The 24000-nt window shown below is 40.9% G+C and overlaps 1 protein-coding gene across 1 annotated transcript in view; it reads left to right on the top strand.

Annotated features, from left to right (window-relative positions):
* The window catches only part of LOC143029589 (uncharacterized), a 40134-nt gene that overhangs the window by 11093 nt on the left and 5041 nt on the right, over window positions 1-24000 (top strand). The window contains exons 3-7 of the mRNA XM_076192286.1: window positions 5699-5832; window positions 10916-12433; window positions 12525-12749; window positions 14384-14515; window positions 23792-23888. Of these exons, the coding sequence (XP_076048401.1) occupies window positions 5701-5832; window positions 10916-12433; window positions 12525-12749; window positions 14384-14515; window positions 23792-23887 (2103 nt within the window). The 5' untranslated portion in view covers window positions 5699-5700 and the 3' untranslated portion in view covers window position 23888. The remainder of the gene's footprint in view (window positions 1-5698; window positions 5833-10915; window positions 12434-12524; window positions 12750-14383; window positions 14516-23791; window positions 23889-24000) is intronic.

A 24000-nucleotide genomic window follows, 5' to 3' on the forward strand; every position in this document is an offset into this window, starting at 1 on the left:
TTTTTGAAAGTAATAAAAAGATGTTTTGGAAAGAAATTAAGAGAGGAAGAGGAGGCGAATCGAGTAGAGAAGAAAAGGTAAAAGGTGCAGATGGAGAGATGATAATGGAAGAGAAGGCAGTAAGGGGAAGATGGGCAGAATATTTTAGGGAGTTGCTTAATGTGAAGGAGGATAGGGAAGGAAAGATTGCTGCAGTGGGAAGTGCGAAGAAAATGAGAGTGATGAATGAGGAGAATGGAGGAGAAATAAGGAAGGATGAGGTGAAGGCAGTTGTTAAGATGATGAAAGCAGGTAAGGCACTTGGTCTGGATGGATGCCATGCAGAATGTCTGAAAAAGGGAGGTACAGTGATGGTGGACTGGTTGGTGAGGTTATTTAATGTTTGTTGGAGAGAGGGTAGAGTGCCGGAGGACTGGAGGAGTGCCTGTATAGTTCCTCTTTACAAGGGAAAAGGGGACAAGTGTGAATGTAGTAGTTTCAGAGGGATTAGCTTGTTGAGTGTAGTTGGGAAGGCTTATGGGAGGATCTTGGTTGAGAGGATTAGGAGAGGAACAGAAGGAGTAATTGGTGAGGAACAGTGTGGATTTAGGACAGGTAGAGGTTGTGTAGATCAGATCTTTGTAGTAAGACAGATATGTGAGAAAGCTATAGGAAAGGGGAAGGATGTTTTTTGGGCTTTTATGGATCTGGAAAAGGGTTATGATAGGGTAGACAGAAAGGCACTGTGGGAGGTTATGAAGATATACGGGATAGGAGGAAAGCTTCTGGGAGCTGTCAAGAGTTTTTATGAGAATAGTAGAGCTTGTGTCAGGATTGGAAATGGAGAGAGTGAGTGGTTCGAGGTAAAGGTGGGACTTCGTCAAGGATGCGTTATGTCACCCTGGCTGTTCAACTTATACATGGATGGAGTGGTGCGAGAGGTAAATGCAAGGGTAGTGGGCAAGGGATTGGAGATGGTTAAAGAAAATGGAGAAAAATGGGAGGTGAGCCAGTTTTTGTTTGCGGACGACACTGCGCTTGTGGCAGGATCGGAGGAGGGATTGAGGAAGTTGGTGGCAGAGTTTGGGAGAGTATGTGATAGAAGAAAGCTAAAGATAAATGTGGGTAAAAGTAAGGTGATGAGATGTACAAGGGGTGAAAGTAGCAGTAGACTGGAAGTGAGCATTAAGGGAGAGCGACTGGAGGAAGTGGATAGTTTTAGATACTTGGGTGCAAATGTGGCAGGGAAAGGTGGAGTGAAAGTGGAGGTAGAATGTAGATTGAGAGAAGCGAGTAAATGCCTTGGTGGATTAAAGAGTGTAATGAGGAATAGGAATCTGGGAATGGATGCTAAGAGGAGACTGTATGAAGGAGTGATTGTGCCAACAGCACTGTATGGGGCAGAAACATGGAACATAAGAGAAGAAGAGAGAAGGAGTTTGAGATGAGGTGTCTGAGAAGTATGATGGGGGTTACTAGGCTAGATAGAGTGAGAAATGAGGAGGTGAGGAGGAGAACAGGGGTGGAAAGGGAGCTGGGAGATAGGGTTGATGAAAGAATATTAGGATGTTTTGGACACATGGAAAGAATGAGTGAAGAAAGACTAGTAAAAGAGGTGTGGAAGGCAGATGTGGAGGGAGTGAACATGAGGGGGCATCCTAGGATGAGGTGGATGGATGGGGTGAAGGGGGCTTTGGGGAAGAGGGGAATGTCTGTTGAGGAAGGACGGGAGAGGACAGAAGACAGGGGTGAATGGAAAATGGTTGTATATGGATGATGTTGTGATAGCATGAGGTGGAATGGGCGGGTGGATGGGGGGTGAGGTAGTATGTGTGAGCAAAATTTGACGCAGCCCGAAGGGATTTCTCCCCGTCCTCTCCTTTTATGCAATGGGGGGACGGAGAGGGGGGTCGCCAATTTAATGAAGCGGCCTTGCTGTGGATGTGCTGTGTCTTGCGACACTGCTTCTGACCCAGGGCAGTGGACAAGGTGCAGGGATGACCCGTCATTCAGGAAGTGCTAAGATAAGAGGGAGGGTGGAGGGGTGTGGAGTGTATTCAGGGATGGAATGGGTGGGAATGATTTTATGCCTTTTTCTTTTTGGCTACCCCCCTTGTAAGGGGGAAAAAGCCTTGGTATATGTATGTATATATATATATATATATATATATATATATATATATATATATATATATATATATATATATATATATATATATATATACACATATACATATATATATATATACACATATACAGTGAGTCCTCCTTATATGGTAATTCTTTATCTGGTAAATTCACAGATACGGTATCCGTTCGTGTTTTGTTTACACCGTACCGTAGTGCCACCTCACCGAGGGGCCACCACAACAATCAGTCTCTTCCTGCATTTCCCTTTGAACACAAGTTAAATCCTTACGGTGTGTTTTTTGTGGATATTATTATCACGACGCACAGTGACGCACCCATAATGGCCACAAAACGTTCTGCAGACACTGCTGGAGTTGAAAAGGCAAAGCGAAAGAGGAGTAGTCTGACATTGGAGGTAAAATTAGATATTTTGAAGAGGAAAGAGCAGGGAGAAGGTACGTCTGCCATAAGTTGAAACTTGGGCCTAGCCCAGTCGACAGTCTGGATGGTGTTGAAGAATCGTGAGGCTATAAAAAAAGCTGGGGAGAATGCAACACATCTGCAGAGCAAATTGCTAACAAAACACCGTGAGCCAATAATGGATAAGATGGAAAGGTTGCTCAAAATGTGGATCGATGACCAGAATTGTCAAAATATGGCTCTGTCTTTGAATTTAATCTGTCAGAAAATATTGTCCATTATTGAAAGACTGAAGGTAGAAATGGGAGTGGAAGACTTTGAATTTAAAGCAAACAAAGGGTGGTTTGATAAATTCAGGTGACATTCAGCTCTCCATAATATCAAGGTCACAGGTGAGGCTGTTAGTACCGACAAAGAGGCTGCAGACAAAATCAAGCCAGAATTAGAAAAGTGCATTGAAGAGAAAGGGTACAGCAAGAAATGAGTTCTAAATTATGATGAAACAGGACTTTACTGGAAGAGGATGACCAGTAAGACCTATATTGACAAGGAAGAAAAAGTGTGAAGGGGTTTAAAGCCTCTAAGGACCACTTAACCCTGTTACTTGGAGGCAGTGCAGAAGGGGATTTGAAGCTAAATCCACTCCTCATATACCACTCAGAAAATCCGAGAGCACTCAAGAGGTTACTGAAGCAATACTTACCTGTGGTATGGAAATCAAATCCGAAGGCACGGCTGACCACTTCAATTCACCAGGACTATTTTACATCATATCTGTCTCCAACTCTTAAGGAGTATGCATCATCTAACAACATTGCCAACCGATTCTTACTGATAGTTGACAATGCTTCCAGCCACCTAAGGACTATGGAAGACTGGGTGGATAATACTGAGGTGATGTTCCTCCCCCCAAAACACCACAGCTCTGATCCAACCGATGGATCAGTCAAGCCATTCAAAGCTTATTACCAGTAGTGAACCATGCAGCAACTGATAAAGGGCACAGATGGGCCTGGCAAGCCCACTATCAGAGAATGGTGGAAGTCTCATAACATTAAGCATGCCTTAGACAACATCAAGTCATCTTGGGACAAAGTGAAGATCTCTACCATGAACTTGGCATGGAGAAAAGTATGGCCAGAATGTGTGCATAACTTCCCAGGCTTCACTGAAGACAACAGCGGTGCGATCAGAGATGACATCGTAAATCTGTGCCATAAGGTTGGCTTCGATGGAGTTGATGATGATGATGTTCAAGATCTTTTGGAAAACCATGGTAAACCTTTCACTAATGATGAACTTATAGAGCTAGACAAGGCATTACAGGAGGCAGAAAAAAGGGCAATGAGGAAGAACATGTGTGTGGCCTGGACATCAAAACTCTTAGAGAATGTCTCGGAAGTATCGAAAAAGCCCTGGAAACCCTGAAGGAATGTGACCCAAAACCTACCATGTGTAGAAAAGTGGCTCATGACAGAGAAAAGTGTCAAAATTTTTCAAGAAATCTATGATGAAAAAAGAAGAAATGCCAAACAGTCCTCCATCTTCTCGTTCTTCAAGCTAGTCAGACCTGCCGTCCCTGTCACACCTGCTGACCCTGCTACAGCTGGCCCTTCCACATCTGCTACCAATGGTTCCTTAGCTGGCCCTTCCTCCATATCTTCTTTCTTCAAACCAGTCAAATGTGCCGACCCTGCTACAGCTGGCCCTTCCACATCTGCTTCCGACAGTGCAGACAACGAATTGTTTGAGGGTTTTCAGCCTCCTGCCTCACCCTCATCTTTGTCTGCCCACTGAGCAAAAGATGAGTAAGGGCTGAGATCCCTACTGTCCCTTAGCCTCGGGAGAGAAATCTGATAGAATATGTGGCGAGTGAAAGGTAAATAAAAAAAATTCTGTTTATTTCTTTTGTGCAGTACTTTACATTTTCTTATGTGACTATTTTCATGTATTTTCATGTCTGTAGGGGTGACTTTCAATATGCTGGAACACATATCCTATTATTACATGTTATAATGGGTTCGGTATACGGTAATTTCAATTTGCGGTAAGGTTTCAGGAGCACATATAACGAGGACTTACTGTACAGCACACCATGCTACAGTACACTATGCCACACTTTACATAAAAAAAAGAAAATGAACCTATGATCAACTAACAAATGGATGATTTCCAGGTACTTCATAGTGCAAGAAAACTGTCTCCATCACAATCCCACCCTGAACCACAAGCCTACCCTTACCACAATCCCATCCACCATAATATTAGCCCCACCCTACCCATTCTTGACATGTCTGTAGATTTGTAACACTAACCTCTGCTAAAATTCCATTCTTGTGTTGCATGTGCAGGCATGCTAGCTAGCACCAATGCATCCATATGCACACAGATGAAGAGTTAGTGGTGCTAACCCCGCTCAAGACCTCATCACTCAGGTCAGGCAGGGTCAAAGAGCAATTATCTCCGGATTACCAGCCAGCCACGCTGCTGTTTCGACTCCAACAGTCGACACATGATACCAGACATTGTAGTAGTAATAATTATTCATTTTAATGTTTATATGTCCACTTGGATATAAATTGTATTATATTCATGTTAGGACTAAATGTATGTACTCTAGCAAGTATTCGAGCCTTAGGTCAAATCTAGTCAGGCCAAATTGGCTCCATGTAATTTATATTATTGTATGTATTTCCTTGTTGGCAACTCATCCGAGTTCCCCTTTATAAGACCCAGTCATTAGGCCTGTAGCATGACACAGCCTGAACAAATCACCAATAAAGCAAAGGAGCAGGCAAGCCGCTTTTTCTCAACCATTGTACTTGGCTTCTACATCTTGAGGAATGACCACGCTACCAAAAAAGAATGTTGTAAGCCGTCAAAAATCAAACCAACATTTCTCCTGGTGGCCACGGCAACACTTGTATTTATACCCATGACATTCAAAAACTTATGTAATTTAACACCAGAAGACAATATAAACATTTTGAGACATAGTGTATATAATTTAACACCCAAAGATGATAAAAGAGTTGTGTTATATGCTCTACAAAATTAATCTCAATTTTTATTCTCTGATGAATTTTGGTGAACTCCTTCATGCTTTATTTGATTCCCAAAGTAAGCTGATTAGAAAAAAAAAACATAAGAGATTTTTTCTTTATTACAGGTATGGCAAATGACCCAGGAATGTACGTAGCAGGTGTTCCTGTCAAGATCAGTGAAAGGTATCGCCCTCCAAGACGTATCACGCTTCCAGCCTCCTGCCACCATCAGATTGACCCAGAGCTGCTTACCCAAGAGGTGATATTTTTAAAGTTTATATGGAAATTGTATGTTAACTCATTAAGGAGTGATTTCCAAATGAATAGTTATTAGGTGTAAGCTGTAGTACAACTAGCTGGGTAAACATTAGCCAGAAAAAAAAAATCTTTAAATATGGTGGCACAACTGAGTAGGTTATCTTAGATTTGCCCCAATTTGTGATTTTGTTATTAAAATTATTTTCTTGACTTGACTACCTCCTGTATAAGGGGGAAAAAGCCCTTGGCATATAGATATAGATAGAATATTATTTTAAGTGGGGTGGTGTGAGAGGTAAATGCAAGGGTAGTGGGTCAGGGATTGGAGATGGTCAATGAAAATGGAGAAAAGTGGGAGGTGAGACAGCTGTTGTTTGCGGATGACACTGCGCTTGTGGCAGGATCGAAGGAGGGATTGAGGAAGTTGGTGGCAGAGTTTGGGAGAGTATGTGATAGAAGAAAGCTAAAGATAAATTTGGGTAAAAGTAAGGTGATGAGATGTACAAGTGGTGAAAGTAGCAGTAGACTGGAAGTGAGCATAAAGGGAGAGCAACTGGAGGAAGTGGATAGTTTCAGATACTTGGGTGCAAATGTGGCAGGAAAAGGTGGAGTGAAGGTGGAGGTAGAATGTAGATTGAGAGAAGCGAGTAAATGCCTTGGTGGATTAAAGAGTGTAATGAGGAATAGACATTTGGGAATGGATGCTAAGAGGAGACTGTATGAAGGAGTGATTGTGCCAACAGCACTGTATGGGGCAGAAACATGGAACATAAGAGAGGAAGAGAGAAGGAGTTTGAATGTGTTTGAGATGAGGTGTCTGAGAAGTATGATGGGGGTTACTAGGCTAGATAGAGTGAGAGGTGAGGAGGAGAACAGGGGTGGAAAGGGAGCTGGGAGATAGGGTTGATGAAAGAATATTAGGATGTTTTGGACACATGGAAAGAATGAGTGAAGAAAGACTAGTAAAAGAGGTATGGAAAGCAGATGTGGAGGGAGTGAACGTGAGGGGACGTCCTAGGATGAGGTGGATGGATGGGGTGAAGGGGGTTTTGGGGAAGAGAGGAATGTCTGTTGAGGAAGGACGGGAGAGGACAGAAGACGGGTGAATGGAAAATGGTTGTATATGGATGATGTTGTGATTGCATGAGGTGTAATGGGCAGGGGGATGGGGGGTGAGGTAGTATGTGTGAGCAAAATTTGATGCAGCCCGAAGGGATTTCTCCCCGTCCTCTCCTTTTATGCAATGGGGGGACGGAGAGGGGGGGGGGTCATCGATTTAATGAAGCGGCCTTGCTGTGGATGTGCTGTGTCTTGCGACACTGCTTCTGACCCAGGGCAGTGGACAAGGTGCAGGGATGACCCGTCATCCAGGAGGTGCTAAGATAAGAGGGAGGGTGGAGGGGTGTGGAGTGTATTCAGGGATGGAATGGGTGGAAATGATTTTATGCCTTTTCCTTTTTGGCTACCTCCCTTGTAAGGGGGAAAAAGCCTTGGTATATGTATGTATGTAAGATAATTTTATAAGTTCCATTTTGTTGAAAAGCATTTAGGATGATGAAGTACATGTGGGCCTCAGATTGAAGAATTGCAAGACCAATGACTCGTACCTGCAAATGGTGGTTCTGCAAAATGGATAGCAAAGCTGTCTATTTTCAAAACCCATCAACCCCCTCATGTCTGTCAGAAGATGCAGCCTTGAGTGGTTGACATTCGGTCTTCAGACCCAAGATCTTTTTCTATCAACTTCAGCTGACAACTGGTGACTACTCTCCTCTCCTTACAACTTTCAGCTGGTGACACGGAAACAAATCCACACACAGACAACAATTCAAAATTTCTTCACAAAGAAATATGTGGGAGCTTCCAAGGACTATTGCCAGCCAATGTTGGGTTGGTTTTTTTTCGTGTAGTGAAACTTTGGGTAACAGTTGAGTAATTGAAAAAGTGCATTAATAATTGTTGCCTTGAGTTTTATTGAATGGAAATGCATGGCCCTATAACATTTGACAGCAATCCTCAGGCTGTCCTGAGGATTGAATGCTTGTTGCATTAGTGTAAAACTATTTCTGTATCACCAGGTTGTAGTAGGAAGATGGGAGCAGTTGTTGGTTGTCAGCTTTATTTATGTGAAAAGGTGGAGGAAGGGAAAGATTTTAGAACTGGTCTTGAAACCAAGAGGTTTTGAAGATTGATGCCAGATGATTCGTTCTGATGTCCATATTGTAGCACTACCACTTGCAGGTACCTGTCATAGGTCCCAAAAGAGGTGTAGAGAACACAGTACTAAAAATGAAATGTACATACATACATACATACATACATATACCAAGGCTTTTTCCCCCATACAAGGGAGGTATCCAAAAAGGAAAAGGCATAAAATCACTCCCACCCATTCCATCCCTGAATACACTCCACACCTCTCCACCCTCCCTCTCATCTTAGCACCTCCTGGATGACGGGTCATCCCTGCACCTTGTCCACTGCCCTGGGTCAGAATCAGAAGCAGTGTTGCAAGACACAGCACATCCACAGCAAGGCCGCTTCATTAAATTGGCGACCCCCCCTCTCCGTCCCCCCATGCATAAAAAAAAATGACGGGGAGAAATCCCTTCGTGCTGCGTCCAATTTTGCTCACACATACTACCTCACCCCCCATCCCCCTGCCCATTCCACCTCATGCATCACAACATCATCCATAAACAACTATTCTCCCCTGTCTTCTGTCCTCTCCCGTCCTCTTCCCCAAAGCCCCCTTCACCCCATCCATCCACCTCATCCTAGGACGTCCCTTCATGTTCACTCCCTCCACATCTGCCTTCCATACCTCTTTTACTAGTCTTTCTTCACTCATTCTTTCCATGTGTCCAAACCATCCTAATACTCTTTCATCAACCCTATCTCCCAACTCCCTCTCCACCCCTGTTCTCCTCCTCACCTCCTCATTCCTCACTCTATCCAGTCTAGTAACCCCCATCATACTTCTCAGACACCTCATCTCAAACACATTCAAACTCCTTCTCTCTTCCTCTCTTATGTTCCATGTTTCTGCCCCATACAGTGCTGTTGGCACAATCACTCCTTCATATAGTCTCCTCTTAGCATCCATTCCCAAATGTCTATTCCTCATTACACTTTTTAATCCACCTAGCATTTACTTGCTTCTCTCAATCTACATTCTACCTCCACCTTCACTCCACCTTTTCCTGCCACATTTGCACCCAAGTATCTAAAACTATCCACTTATGATATATGTAATCTTAGAAAAAATATGGTTACATTTGTCCAATTATAAAGAATGAGTCTGTCAATCTACAAAGAAATAGATTCTATACTATGCTTGTTTTATTGTTCAGGCTATTATAATTTACAACTCAGTCTGACATTACATGTGATTCATTATGTTTAGTCTATGCTGTTGGTCAAAAGTGCCTGCATATTATACACAGATGTAGGATATTTTTGGGGGAGGCTTTGCCTGAAAAAGTAGTGTGTATTATACATGGTAGTGTATTATACATTGGTATTTATGGTAAACCCTATGGTGGGGGAAAAGAATACTGCCACCAAGTCTTCCTACTTAAGTTGTACGAGGTGACAAAAAATGGGATGGAGATAGGACTAGGCATCCTTCTCCCTGTAGCCCCAAGAGGGGACATTCCTAAATAAAAGTAAAGGCAGAAGAAGGTCTAGGAGTTTTCCAACTAGTACCCTAAGGTTTGGGTCTTTCAATGTGCATGGGTGTGGTACAGATGAGAGTAAAAGGGAAGAGATAGTATGTAAGAAGAAAGATGGATGTGTTAGCACTGAGTGAAACTAAGTTGAGAGGGAGGGGCGAGTTTAAGTTTGGGAGTGTAGTTGGGAGGTTCTCAGGAATGAAGAGAGGACAAGGGAGAGAAGAGGTGGCTATGCTAGTAAGTGAAGAGATAGGTATGCCTTTCCAATTACACTTAACAAACTGATCACTCAAACTACTACACTTACATTTGTCCCCTTTTCCCTTGTAAAGCAGAACTATACAGGCACTCCTCCAGTCGTCTGGTACTCTACCTTCCCATAGATACACATTAAACAACCTCACTAGCCAGCCCACTATTACAGTACCTCACTTCTTCAGACACTCTGCATGACACCCATGTAATCCAGGTGCCTTACTTGCTCTCATCATTTTCAAAACTACTTGTACCTCATCTTTTCTTATTCCCTTTTTCGTTTTGCTCTCCTATCACCATCATTTTCTTAGCACCTGCTGCTAGCAACAATGCCTCCCTATCCTCCTCTGCATTCAACTGCTTTCTAAAATACTCTGCCCATCTTCCTCATACTGCCTCCTCTTCTGTTAATATCCCATTTGTGCCTCTTACCTTTTCTTCTCTACTTGACTTGCCTTTCCTTCCCGTTTTAGCTGCCTTTATGACCCAAAAAGTAAGACTTGGTGGCAGTATTCTTTCTTCCCCCCACCACAGGGGACAGAGGCAAAAATGGAAGTTGTACCCAAAAAAGTGGTACAGGAGGTGTGGGAGGATATAATAGAGAGACAGTTGCAGTACAATATAGTAACATCATTTCTCCATGAGTAGAGATTTTCTGTAACTTAAGCAAGATTATGTGTTACTCTGGTCAGCAGGGGTGCCCCGTATAGTCCCAAAAGCATTGGGTGCATGCTACTGTGCAAATTATACTGCACAATAACATGCAGCCAATACCCGAGATGGGGATGTACCTATGTACATACTGTGCTGTGGATGTTGTGTCTTGCTACGCTGCTTCTGACCCAGGTCAGTGGGCAAGATGCAGAGATGACCCATCATCCAGGAGGAGCCAAGATAAGAGGGAGGGAGGGAGTGAATGGGAGTGGAGTATGTGGAGATGAAATTGGTGGGAGTGGATTTTATGCCTTTGTTTTTGGGCTACCTCCCTTGTATGGGGGAAATATCCATTGGTATATGTATATGTATGGGGTGTATGTAATATTAGAAAAATAGAAGTTTGATAGATCTTGTTGAAGAATGAATGACAAGTTTATTATGTGCTTGTGCTGATTTCACCAGACTACTTTTTAAAATTTTCTTCTATCATATTTCCAGTATGATTTTGCTGTTGAGAAAGAAACATTGAATTGGATAGAGAAGAGAAGGCTGAATAAAGAAAAAGAAGCCAGCGAAAGGAAGGCAAGAATTGAACAGTATGAAAAAGAGAAAGCTGAAAAGATAGAGCGGGAAGAAAAAAGGCAGCAGATGCTTCAAGAAGAAGAGAAGAGGCAGAAGAAAGTTATAGAAGAAGAAATGAAGAAGCAGGAGGAAGAGAAGCGGAATGAGAAAGAAAAGATTGAAGAGGAAAGAAAAGAACAGAAAAGAGAAATTGAAGACGAAGAAAAAGATAATGAAGTAGCAAATATGAATAATAATAACATTAATAATAATAGTGAAAGTGATGAAGGTGAGGTGATAGAGGATAGATTTAAGAATGAGAATAATGAGAAGTCAGCTGAACTTCAGAAAGAAACCCATAGTGTCTTTGGTGGGTCAGTATCTGTGATCAGCAATAAATCATCCAACAACAATAGTAAATGTCAGGCTAATAAGAATACTAATTCATACATAGATATGCTTAAACCAACTCCTTTCCCATCCAGAAAAGCAGATGATGGCTCAAATATGGGTTCATTTGCTCAAATCAATTTTGCTGATTTTGAAGGAGAAGCTAATGACCCATTTGATAGTGCAGCTCTGAAATCCATTAATGATATGGAAGAGTTAGCCAAAGTCCTCCAGTCTTCAAATGTGTCATCACAATCCACAGATCAGGATAGCAAAGACATTTCCCAAAACTTATACCCAAATGGTCAAAGTGTTTATCATGTGGATAGGAGTAGAGAATTTTATCATCAACAGCAGCCTCTTCCGCAGTCAACAATGGCTTCTCATGGTACAAGTGCATCATTTGGGCAATATGGAAACACATCTGTTATAACCTGTTGCCCAAGCCAGACATCATCTTCAGCAGTTTCAGCTTATTCAGGAGTTCATTATAGAAGTGGAGGTGCTAATAATTACAGAGGTGTTTATTACAGTCAAAATTGGAATGGTGGATATCAAAATAGTCCAAATAGGTCCACAACACAGTACAATCAATATCCTTACCGTTATCCTGGTCTTAACTCATCTAGTAATATTCACAGTGTCACTACACCTTCCATGACAAAATCACAAGCCTCAGATATCTCATCTAACCCTTGTGCCCCTGACTCACCCCAGGCTCAGGCCAGAGGATCCGTGCCTCAGCAGAACTTGGTGAGGAGTGGTCCGTCTCTAGAAAAACAACAAGAACTTGAAGAATTCTATTCACGCTACTATCCTTATAGTAACACTTTAGGTTCTCCTGGACAGTCAGGTCAGAGGTCAGGTGAAGTAACCCCAAGTCAGAACTCTACCTCACATTCACAGCAAGGAATGTTGCGGAGCTCAAGAAGTGTTCCAGACTTGACTGCTACTGATGACATTGAAGTGAGTCAGTTAAGTGGAAATCAATCTCCTACATTAGGTCGTATTATCTCACACACACCACCTCCTAGACCTTCCAGTACAGGGCCCAATGGGTTAGAGGTAAGAACATGCTCCAAAATCTGTTACAATTTTTGAGATTTCTCAATATTTTGTTTGACCAGAACTAATTTTTATATATTTTTTTTCATAGAATTGGAAACCTCTCCCAGTTTTACCTGGAAGCCCAGGTAGAACAGTGAATAAGCCCTCAGAAAATGTTGAGCCCCCATCATTATCACAGAAAACTCGTCTACCAGATCCTTTTATTGAATTAAACCATGAGGCTCAAGTCTTAGTTCAGAGTGTGGCAGAGATGGGTTTCCCACGACCCAGAGTAGCACGTGCAGTCCAGAAATTAGGTGTTGATCATAAAAAGGTTAGTGAATGTATATTTATGTCTTGTAGTTTTGGGTTGTTTTTAATCTGCTGTTAATTTAGAATAAAATGTTTCTTTGTTAATTATCAGTTTAATGCATTACTATAGATATAAAAGAAATAATCCAGACCATTAACATAGATTAATTTAAGGCAAAATTTATAAGGACATCTTCATTATAGCTTCTACCCTGTATATTACAGGTAGTTGCATACAATAAGGTAAATACAGAGGCATTAGTATCATGTGGTTTTCAATTATAGATCAAGAGAAAAGTTCCATCACTTTATAAACGGGAACAAGCTTTTTGGTATATGTAAAATTATATACAGCAGATATTGAAAAGAAGTTGAATTCTATCTATCTATACCAAGGGCTTTTCCTCCCTTACCAGGGAGGTAACCAAAGTCAAAAGGCATATACCCACTCCCACCCATTCCACTCCTATCCACCACCCTTTCCTCTCTCTAATCTTAGCTTCTCATTGATGACAGGTTATCCCTGACCCCTGCCCTGGGTCAGAAGCAATTCAGCAAGACACGGCACTGTATAGGCCAAAGAGTTGGAATTTAAAAGATGTAGAGAGAGAAGGTTTAAATGTGTTTGAGATGAAATGTTTGAGAAGTATGTTAGGGGATTACAAGGTTGGATAAAGTGAGAAATGAGGTGAGGAAGAGAGTGGGGGTTGGAGGAGAGTGGAGTATGTGGGGATGGAATGGGTGGGAGTGAATTTTATCCCTTTGTTTTTTGGGTACCTCCCTTGAAAGGGGGAAAAAGCCTTTGGTATATGTATATACCTTCATTTTATGTTATCTTAAGACAAATTATGCAGAAAATGAAAAAGTGAAGATAGGCCAATGCCAGCATGTGCATGAGCTATACCTTCGGCTGACACTGTATGGGTTAACCCTTACAGTGTGTAATTAGATTTCACGGACATTCCATTTCCACCAAAAAATAGAATTGATGTTTTCTGCTTTAGCAATAACTTTTAATTATCTATTGTAGGTAAAGTCTTCATATATACCACTAAAATTATTTTATTCTTGATCTGTAAATAGATATTTAATGAAATATGTAAAAAATATCATCATTCATTGGTGCACAAGAAATATTGGGTTGTGGAGAATGGTGAACAATTTTTGCAACACTTATTATATTTACAGGCTTACCTAGGCATTTATTATAATACAGCATGATAAATATTTTATTGCTGAACTTATTTGATAAGTACAACATGGAGAAACAACAATAAGATTTTTGGTATATCCTAAAAACCTAAAGAAACTGATGTCAACATCAACAAGGTTAGTAGTTGTGGTAGTGATCCAAAGATGGCAGGACATACTGGGTCAGCAAGGGTTGGCACAATGTTCAGAAGTCACTGATGGTGTATCTGCTTCTCACAGCATAAGGAGAGTTTTCTCAAAGTTGTGGGGTAAATCTGCTTTCTGTAGTTAATGGAATTTTTTTTTTTAGCAGCTTTCCACAATTGGGTTTTAATGTGTATGTAATGTGTGTGTGCTTTGACTTGGATACCTCTGTTGAAAAAGAGAAAGGGCCTTTGGTATGTAAGGAATTTTGGAAAAAGAATTGTCAACCTGCTTATCCTATTATGCATACATTTTTTTCAGTTGATTGAAGTGCTTCTAGCTCTCCAGTCTTTACAAGATAGTGGGGAAGATGAATATAGAGCTGAATTTGCCTTTTATCATTACCTTGGAGATTTAGAAAAAACTAAGGAACATTTAACAGCTGTCAAGCAGGTATGTTAATTTTTTCACAGCTAATAAATTCTGATATATAGTAGTGATACCTTGGAACTTGAACTTTATTTGTTCCTGGAGGCCATTCAAGTTCTAAAAAAATTGAGCTTCAAAGCACCTTTCCATTTGTTTGAAGTTGAACATTAACATGTACAATACATATTATATATATATACCAAGGCCTTTTTCCCCCTTACCAGGGGGGTAGCCAAAAAGGACAAGGCACAAAAATATTCCCACCCATTTCATCCCCGAAAACACTCCCCACCCCTCCACCCTCCCTCCCATCTTAGCACCTCCTAGATGACGGGTCATCCCTGCATCCTGTCCACTGCCCTGGGTCAGAAGCAGTGTCTCAGGACACAGCACATCCACAGCAAGGCCGCTTCATTAAATTGGCGACCCCCCCTCTCTGTCCCCCCATATGAAGGAGAGGACGGGGAGAAATCCCTTCGGGCTGCGTCAACATTTTTTGCTCACACACACTACCTCACCCCCATTCCCCCGTCCAATCCACCTCATGCATCACAACATTTTCCATATACAACCATTCTTCATTCACCCCTGTCTTCTGTCCTATCCCGTCCTTCCTCAACCGACATTCCCCTCTTCCCCAAAGCCCCCTTCACCCCATCCATCCATCTCATCCTAGGACGTCCCCTCATGTTCACTCCCTCCACATCTGCTTTCCATACCTCCTTTACTAGTCTTTCTTCACTCATTCTTTCCATGTGTCCAAACCATCCTAATACTCTTTCATCCACCCTATCTCCCAGCTCCCTTTCCACCCCTGTTCTTCTCCTCACTTCCTCATTTCTCACTCTATCTAGCCTAGTAACCCCCATCATACTTCTCAAGACACCTCATCTCAAACACATTCAAGTTCCTTCTCTCCTCCTCTCTCATGTTCCATGTTTCTGCTCCATACAGTGCTGTTGGCACAATCACTCCTTCATACAGTCTCCTCTTAGCATCCATTCCCAGATTCCTATTCCTCATTACACTTTTTAAACCACCAAGGCATTTACTCGCTTCTCTCAATCTACATTCTACCTCCACCTTCACTCCACCCTTTCCTGCCACATTTGCACCCAAATATCTAAAACTATCCACTTCCTCCAGTCTCTCTCCCTTAATGCTCACTTCCAGATTACTGCCACTTTCACCCCTTGTACATCTCATCACCTTACTTTTACCCACATTTATCTTCAGCTTTCTTCTATCACACACTCTCCCAAACTCTTTCACCAGCTTCCTCAATCCCTCCTCCGATCCTGCCACAAGCGCAGTGTCGTCTGCAAACAACAGCTGGCTACCTCCCACTTTTCTCCATTTTCCTTAACCATCTCCAATCCCTGACCCACTACCCTTGCATTCACCTCTCGCACCACCCCATCCATGTATAAGTTGAACAGCCAGGGTGACATAACGCATCCCTGACGAAGTCCCACCTTTACCTCAAACCACTCACTCTCTCCATTTCTAATCCTGACACAAGCTCTACTACTCTCATAAAAACTCTTGACAGCTCCCAGAAACTTTCCTCCTATCCCGTATATCCGCATAACCTCCCACAGTGCCTTTCTGTCTACCCTGTCGTAAGCCTTTTCCAGATCCATAAAAGCCCAGAAAACATCCTTCCCCTTACCTATAGCTTTCTCACATATCTGTCTTACCACAAAAATCTGATCTACACAACCTCTACCTGTCCTAAACCCACACTGTTCCTCACCAATTACTCCCTCTGTTCCTCTCCTAATCCTCTCAATCAAGATCCTCCCATAAGCCTTCCCAACTACACTTAACAAGCTAATCCCTCTGAAACTACTACATTCACACTTGTCCCCCTTTCCCTTGTAAAGTGGAACTATACACACACTCCTCCAGTCCTCTGGCACTCTACCTTCTCTCCAGCAAACATTAAATAACCTCACCAACCAGTCCACCATCACTATACCTCCTTTTTTAAGACATTCTGCATGGCATCCATCCAGACCAGGTGCCTTACCTGCTTTCATCATCTTAACTGCTGCCTTCACTTCATCCTTCCTTATTTCTCCTCCATTTTCCTCACTCATCACTCTCATGTACAATACATGAGAATTTTTATTTCTTAAATTTTAAATTTAAGAAAATGGTATGTTTTTCAGGATACTATCTTCTTAGCATATGTGTTAAGTGCAATATTGTATGATATAGCCATCTTTGTGTTCAAGTTCCAAGTTATCAAAATTGTTTGGATTCCAAATTGTTTGACCTCTGGGGTGTTCGAGTTCTGAAGTACCATTGTACTCATCTCGCATTAATTTATTTTACTTTACATCGCCCTCTTTGTGTAACTTAATGGACTCATGCAGCTACATGGTATCTGTTAACAGCCACCAGTTTATCCTAGAGATCTCTTCAAGTGAAGACTTGCATATTATTGAAATACAAGATCATATAATTTCGGAAAGAACAAGGAAAGCAGACTTGGCTAAAGCAGAGGACATGGGAAAAATGGAAAACTTCTCCTTAATTTTTTCTATTGAAATATTTGGAAAAAATGACTAGAAATTAAAGATGATTTACACGGAGTAAACAAAATTAGGAAACTGAATCAAAATTAATTATAAACCATTAAGGAAAAAACAAGTAGGAAATGATAACCACAAATTTACACACATTCCATACTTATAAAGAGGAAGTTTGAATAATACAACTTACTTGAAGTTGTCTTTTGCAGATGATGATGATATCACTCCATGCAAATGACTAGGGTCTGGTTATTATAGGATTCATGCCGGGTGAATTTGTTGGTGACAATGTAGTCCAATCCAAGATTTGCACACACAACTGCTGATATTGCAGGTGAAGTTGCCATCATGGTTATGTGGCTGGTGGGAATGTATACAGTGTTGCTCAGTTGTATTGTTGTACTGTGTCATGAATATCTTTATGCTGGGTGAGGTGGTATTTACCTAGTTGTATTATAGGGAAGGGGAACTATACTCATTGTGACTTGTCTTTGTATCTTTCCACATGTAATTTGTTCTTAAATTCTTGTATGGTGTTTGCACACACTATTGTTTTATCTAATTTGTTCCAGGTATCCACCACTCTGTGTGGATTTTTTTTTTTTTTTGACAGATCTCTTCTTTAACTATCCTTTTTGAGTTTCTTTTCATGTCCCCTTGTTTTTCCTCTATCCTACTTATAATAAGTCTTCTCTGTCAAGAACTTCCATGCCTTTCATGATTCTGTAAATGGCCAATAGATCACTTCTTTCTCTTCTTTGTTCCAGGGTTGGTAGTTCCAATTTAGACAGTCTTTGCTCGTATGTCAATTTTGAAAGTGTTGGGGCCATCTTTGTCATTGCTCTTTGGATTCTTTCTATTTTCCTTATATTCTTTTTTATACTAGGTCCCCATAGTGTCACAGCATACTCCAATCTTGGTCTTATCAGTGTGACTAGTGTTTTTTTTTACCATTACCTCATTCAGGTAATTAAAAGCCACCTTTATTGATCTTAGTAAATTGAAGGTTTCTCCGACTATTTTGTTTATCTGCTTGTCTGGGACGTGTCTTTGATGATAATTACTCCTATGTCCTTTTTGTAACCAACTTTCTTTACTTCCTTTGCACTGATTTTATATTGTTCAAATATTCTTTTTTTACTTTTTCCAAATTCCATTATACTACATTTCTTGATGTTGAAGTTCACTTCCCACTTTTGACTCTATTCCCAGACCTTGTCCAGGTCTCTCTGTAGTGATTCACAATCTTTTTGTGAACTTTCTTTAGTAGTTTTGCGTTGTCCGCAAAGAAGTTCATGTAACATTCTCCATAGGTGATGATTGCCACTGAGGGCTTCTAGGTTCCTTGGTTGTATCTCGCATTTTTTTGAGCAAGATACCTTTTCCATGGGACTTTAACTTTAGGGGTGTGTATGGTGTGAAGTAGCTAGTACAATTGTCTTTGTAGCTGGATTGCTTGGAGAGGATCTATACGAGTTCTTTGTTGCATTTTAGTGTGGGGAATCTCGTGCCACCACTTAAGCTCTAGGATATGTTGTATTCATCTGGTGTGAAAGTTCTCTATCTTAATATGGGTCCAGTAAAATACTGACAATTCTGTACCATACAAAAGAAATGACAGGTATAGACTACCACAGACACAGACACTGTGGTGGAGATGGTAAGATTCCTGTTAAGGAACACAATCAGATAATCTTCTGTAAGCAGAGGATGCCAGGTCATTGCATGGCTACACCTTACTTGTGAGGTCACAGGTGTTGGTAAGTATGGAGCTAAGGTATGTGAAGTGCTGTGTGTCTTCAGGGGCTGATTGTTGATCATGAAGACTTCAGTTTTGCCATGTTGATGGCTAGTCTGGACCATGTGTATACTTTTGCAACAGTGTCATTGGTGTGCTGGAGGCATTCTGGGAAGGATCCTTTGAAGGCAGCACAATAGTTGTACTGTAGCTCATGAATGTTTTCCTACATGACTCTTGCCATTAGGTAATATAAGTTGAATAGGTTACCATCCAAGTGGAAGGAGATATGGAGACCATCTTTGGGGCTGATCTGATGTTTGGAAAGCGTCATAACAGCTGCAAGAACCAGGTTGAAGATAATGGGGGAGATGATGCAGTCCTACTTGATACCAGTGCCTACTGTGAAGAGATCGGAGTTGGGCCTGTTGCTGATTACATGGCCTATCACACTTTTGTGCAGGGCTCTTAAAACTGCCATAAATTTTAAGGGGCATCCAAATTTCCTCAAAATTCTCACAGTAGGCCATATCGGATACCTTAGAAAGACCTTTGAATACTATGTAAAGTTCTTGTTGCTCTACATTTTTCTTGAAGCTGTCTTGCAACAGTATTCATATCTGTGGTGTTCTGCTCTCTCCTGAACCCACACTGATTTGGGCAGAATTTGATCTGTGAAACTGTTGAGGATATTGAACAGCATTTTTCTCATGAGAACTTTTCCTGCATTGGCTAGGAGGTAGATACCCCAACTGTTACCAGTAATGTTCTCATCACTTTTCTTTTTATAGATGTTTGTTATAGCCACATCCTTCCATTGCTGTGAGCAGCATCCAAATTTCCTGACTGACTAGATGACGTTGTGTTGGCAGTTTAGTGTATTGTTACGCCTCCCATTAATGCCCAATCTTAATTGGAGAAACAATCCTACCTCCAATCATTGACGAACCATATTGAGCCTAAATGGCAGGGTAACAATATACTGCATATCAAATATAAATCTGTGCAGTACTTTCAAGCATGTATGTCAATAGTTTTAGGTGACCTGTGGATAACTCAAAGGGGCAAGGTTAAGCCAAAACTATAGTGTTCTAACATAGATTATTTACATATTCACTTCGCACTACACACACACTTATTTTATGCCTACCCGGACCACTTGTAACCACTAGGGTCCACCTAACACTTAACCTAGGGATTATAGAGGAAAGGGAAGTGTCCGCTCTATACGGGTTCAGAAATCAGAGAGAGAGAAAGAGAGTAAGAATGAGTATACCTCGTGACTGCGGTCACCATGGGGGGCCGCAGTTGCCAACTCACAAACCGTTATAATTTATTTTATTACAGGCAGGGTGAGTGGAATAACATAATACACATACAGAGATCATTAACATAATAAGGTACAATATACAATATGAACAATATCCTAGCTAACTAAAATAAAAGGATAACAAAAGAATAATACACACGGAACATAGAATATTGTATTTCATACGATAGGTAATTCAGGAAGACGAAAAAATTAGGGCGTGGCTACAACTACCCATAGAACAGGTGGTAACATGAAAAGTAAATCTATTACAAAGAACACAGACTTGCGGCCATGCAACAGTATGAAGTGGAGATACATGTCTTCAAGATTAATGTGGGTGAAGGTGAAACTGGGATGCGAGATGTGGGTTTTTTGTATGTACACATGTACCTAGTAGTGAGAAAAGTATGAGTAAAGGGAGGCATTTTGGATAGATTTACATGAGTCCCTAGAGTGTTTTGGGGGAATGTAAATGTAATGGTGTTGGGGGATCTAGATGCAAGAGTAGGGGATGTGCCAATAGATGGAGCAGTAAGGAAGTTTGGGGTGTCGGGTAAGAATCAGTGGACAGATGATGTTGGATATATGTTTAGAAAGAGTTGATGATAGCAGATCCAATGTTTAAGAAGAGAGTCAAGCATAAAAATACATAGAAAGTGGTTGACAGAGGGCTGGTTGTTAGGGCATTAGTAGACTATGTAGTGGTATCAAAAGGAAAGGTAGGAAGAGTTGTGGTCATTTATGGTTTTAGGGAGTGGGAGTGCCCTTTACCACTTCTCTGACTACCTCCTCTGGATCAACTTGGTAGAGATAAAAGAAGCCTGCCAATGTTTTTTTAATTTGTGTCATAAAAGGTGATTAAGTGGGATGGAGTGATGGGACTAGGGATTCTGCTTTCTGTATGTTTCTCTTATGAAAATTCAAGGCATAAGATGATCTGGGAAGATTCCAACCAGAACCTTAGTAACTGGGTAATTTTATGTGGTTGTGGTACAGATGAGAGTAAAAGAGAAGAGATTGGCAGTTTGTGAGAAGGAAGATAGATGTGTTAGCATTAACCTTCAATACAAGTCAAATACTCTTGCACACATTAGGCTGCCTGATGTATAATGATGCATCACAATACGCACATTATAAAATGTAAAGTTACAGCTGTTATATTTATTCTCTTTCACCTAGAATGTTTATAAACAGAAAATGCGATCATGCCTGTGTTCACAGAATACAAATGTTACTCAGCTACTCATTGCAACATGATTTGGACAAGATCTGGAATTGGACTGAAAAGTGGGAAGTAAAATTCAATATAAAGAAATGTAGTATAATGGAATTTGGAAAGAGTAAAAACAGAATATTGAAAGATTACAAAATTGGTGAAGAAGAGGTGAAAAAAGTAAACTCGGAGAAAGATCTAATCAGGATGCCGATGCCAGCATCCTTTGTACACGTACTCACTCCACATGATGCCTACGCAGGCATCATCGTATTGTAAGGGTGAAGTGAAACTGAGTTGAACGGAAGGGGTGAATTTGATTTTAGGAGTGTGGTGTGGAAGGTGTTAGGAGTAATGAGGGGGCGGGGCTAGGGCGGAAATCAGTTCATGGTGTAGAGGAGGGTGGTGTTTTCCAGGATGATGTGGGCAAAGGTGACATTGGGATAAGAGATGTAAATGTGCATATGGTCTCGGTTGTGAGAAAAATGAAGAGGAAAGGAAGGCTTTCTGGAACAATTTAAATTTGTTTAGAGATCTTTAGGAGGAATATAAGTGTAGTGGTGCTGGGATTGTGCTGGGAAATCTCAATGCAGGAGTAGGAGATGAACCAATAGATTGAGTGGTAGGGAGGTTTGGGGTGCCAGAAAAGAAATGTACTGGAGAGATGGTGTTGGGGATCTTTGTAAAGGGTTGATGACAGCAAACAAGTGTTTATGAAGAGAGCCAAGCATAAGTTATATATTGGAAAGGGTAGTGGAAGGAAGGGGATTAATGGACTAAGTAGTAGTACCCAAGGAGAGTAGCAGTTATGGGCATTCATGTTTTCATGGGAGAGTGAGGTGGTGTCACATAATTTTTTGGAAGAAAAGAGATTAAGAGTGGATTAAAAGTGAAGGAAAGGGGAGTGAGATAGAGGGATGTTTAGAGTACAAATTGAATGAGAAAAAAAAAAAAAAGAATACCAGAAGTTTTATGTGGGAGTTGTGAATCTCCTGCAAGAGAAATCTGGGGAACAGATTAACCTCTTCAATATGAGTGAAATTCTTGTGCACAGCATTGGATGCCTAATGTACGATGTATCACACCACTCGTGTTATAAAATATAAAGTCGCCGATTTAATGAAGCGGCCTTGCTGTGGATGTGCTGTGTCTTGCGACACTGCTTCTGACCTAGGGCAGTGGACAAGGTGCAGGGATGACCCATCATCCAGGAGGTGCTAAGATGAGAAGGAGGGTGGAGGGGTGTGGAGTGTATTCAGGGATGGAATGGGTGGGAATGATTTTATGCCTTTTCCTTTTTGGCTACCTCCCTTGTATGGGGGAAAAAGCCTTGGTATATATATGTATGTATGTTGTATTATTCGTTCTCTTTCACTCTGAGTTATAATAAACACAGAAAACCCAATCAAACCAGTTCCCAGAATTCAGGGGTCACTCTACTACAACTACAAAATAAATATAATTAAGACTTCAATGCCAGCATCCGTGTATACCCACTCACCTCACGACGCCTACATAGGCATCATCATATCGAAGAGGTTAACTGATTAATTGATTATTTTTTATTTAACTATTTGTTTATGTTTATCTATTTCTTTATTTTTTTTCCTTTACATTTTTGTATACATACATACATATACCAAGGCTTTTTCCCCCTTACAAGGGAGGTGGCCAAAAAGGAAAAGGCATAAAATCATTCCCACCCATTCCATCCCTGAATACACTCCACACCCCTCCACCCTCCCTCATATCTTAGCACCTCCTGGATGACGGGTCATCCCTGCACCTTGTCTACTGCCCTGGGTCAGAAGCAGTGTCGCAAGACACAGCACATCCACAGCAAGGCCGCTTCATTAAATCGGCGACCCCCCCCCCTCTCTGTCCCCCCTTGCATAAAAGGAGAAGACGGAGAGAAATCCCTTCGAGCTGCATCAAATTTTGCTCACACATTTTTGTAGTCCACAAAAAGTCAAGATAGAAGGGACTACAACTGAGTTTTGGATAGGTGTGTGATTGGTGAAGGGCATGTATATGCTTTTACTCTACCATTCCACCCTTGTTAGGGGGAAAGGTCCTTTTTGGAAAGGTACCTGCATGGGAGCCTTCTCTGTGAAACCATGGGAATTGATGTTATCTCCTAATTTATGATGAAAAACTTTAATTTTTTGTATTATTTGGGTTGTAAATTTTGAATGATGTGTAAATAGCTCCATCATTTTATTTGTTTGTTCTGTTGAAGAAATGTTCTCCATGCTTAATTCAAGAGTAATATTAATATCTATAGGATCTTAAGTGGTTGGAGAGAATAGTCTATACTTAGTAGTATTAAGAAATGTTGCTAAATATTTAGTAGTTATAATTTTCATTTTTAAGTATACTAATTATAGTTTCATTTTCTACTGGAGGCAGAATTATGTGAAGGAGATGAAGATTTTAATTAAATTTCAAGCAAAATTTCATGTTGGTCATAAAACTTATATATATTTTTTATCAACAGCTCCTGGATTTGGGCTTTGAGGAGGAGAAGATAATCCAGACTTTGGTGAATAATGACAATGACCGGGACAAAGCATTGGAGGAACTGATATCATGAGGTTAGGTCTCTCTCATTGTTTCTAGTTAATATTAGTTTAAATAGATTATTTGTGCCATAATTTGTTGTTTCTGTAATTTTTAAAGCATTTGGCCTAATCAATTTTGAGATAA

The sequence above is a fragment of the Oratosquilla oratoria genome, chromosome 11, assembly GCF_046742065.1.
Source record: "Oratosquilla oratoria isolate Oo_2021 chromosome 11, ASM4674206v1, whole genome shotgun sequence".
NCBI lineage: Eukaryota > Metazoa > Arthropoda > Malacostraca > Stomatopoda > Squillidae > Oratosquilla > Oratosquilla oratoria.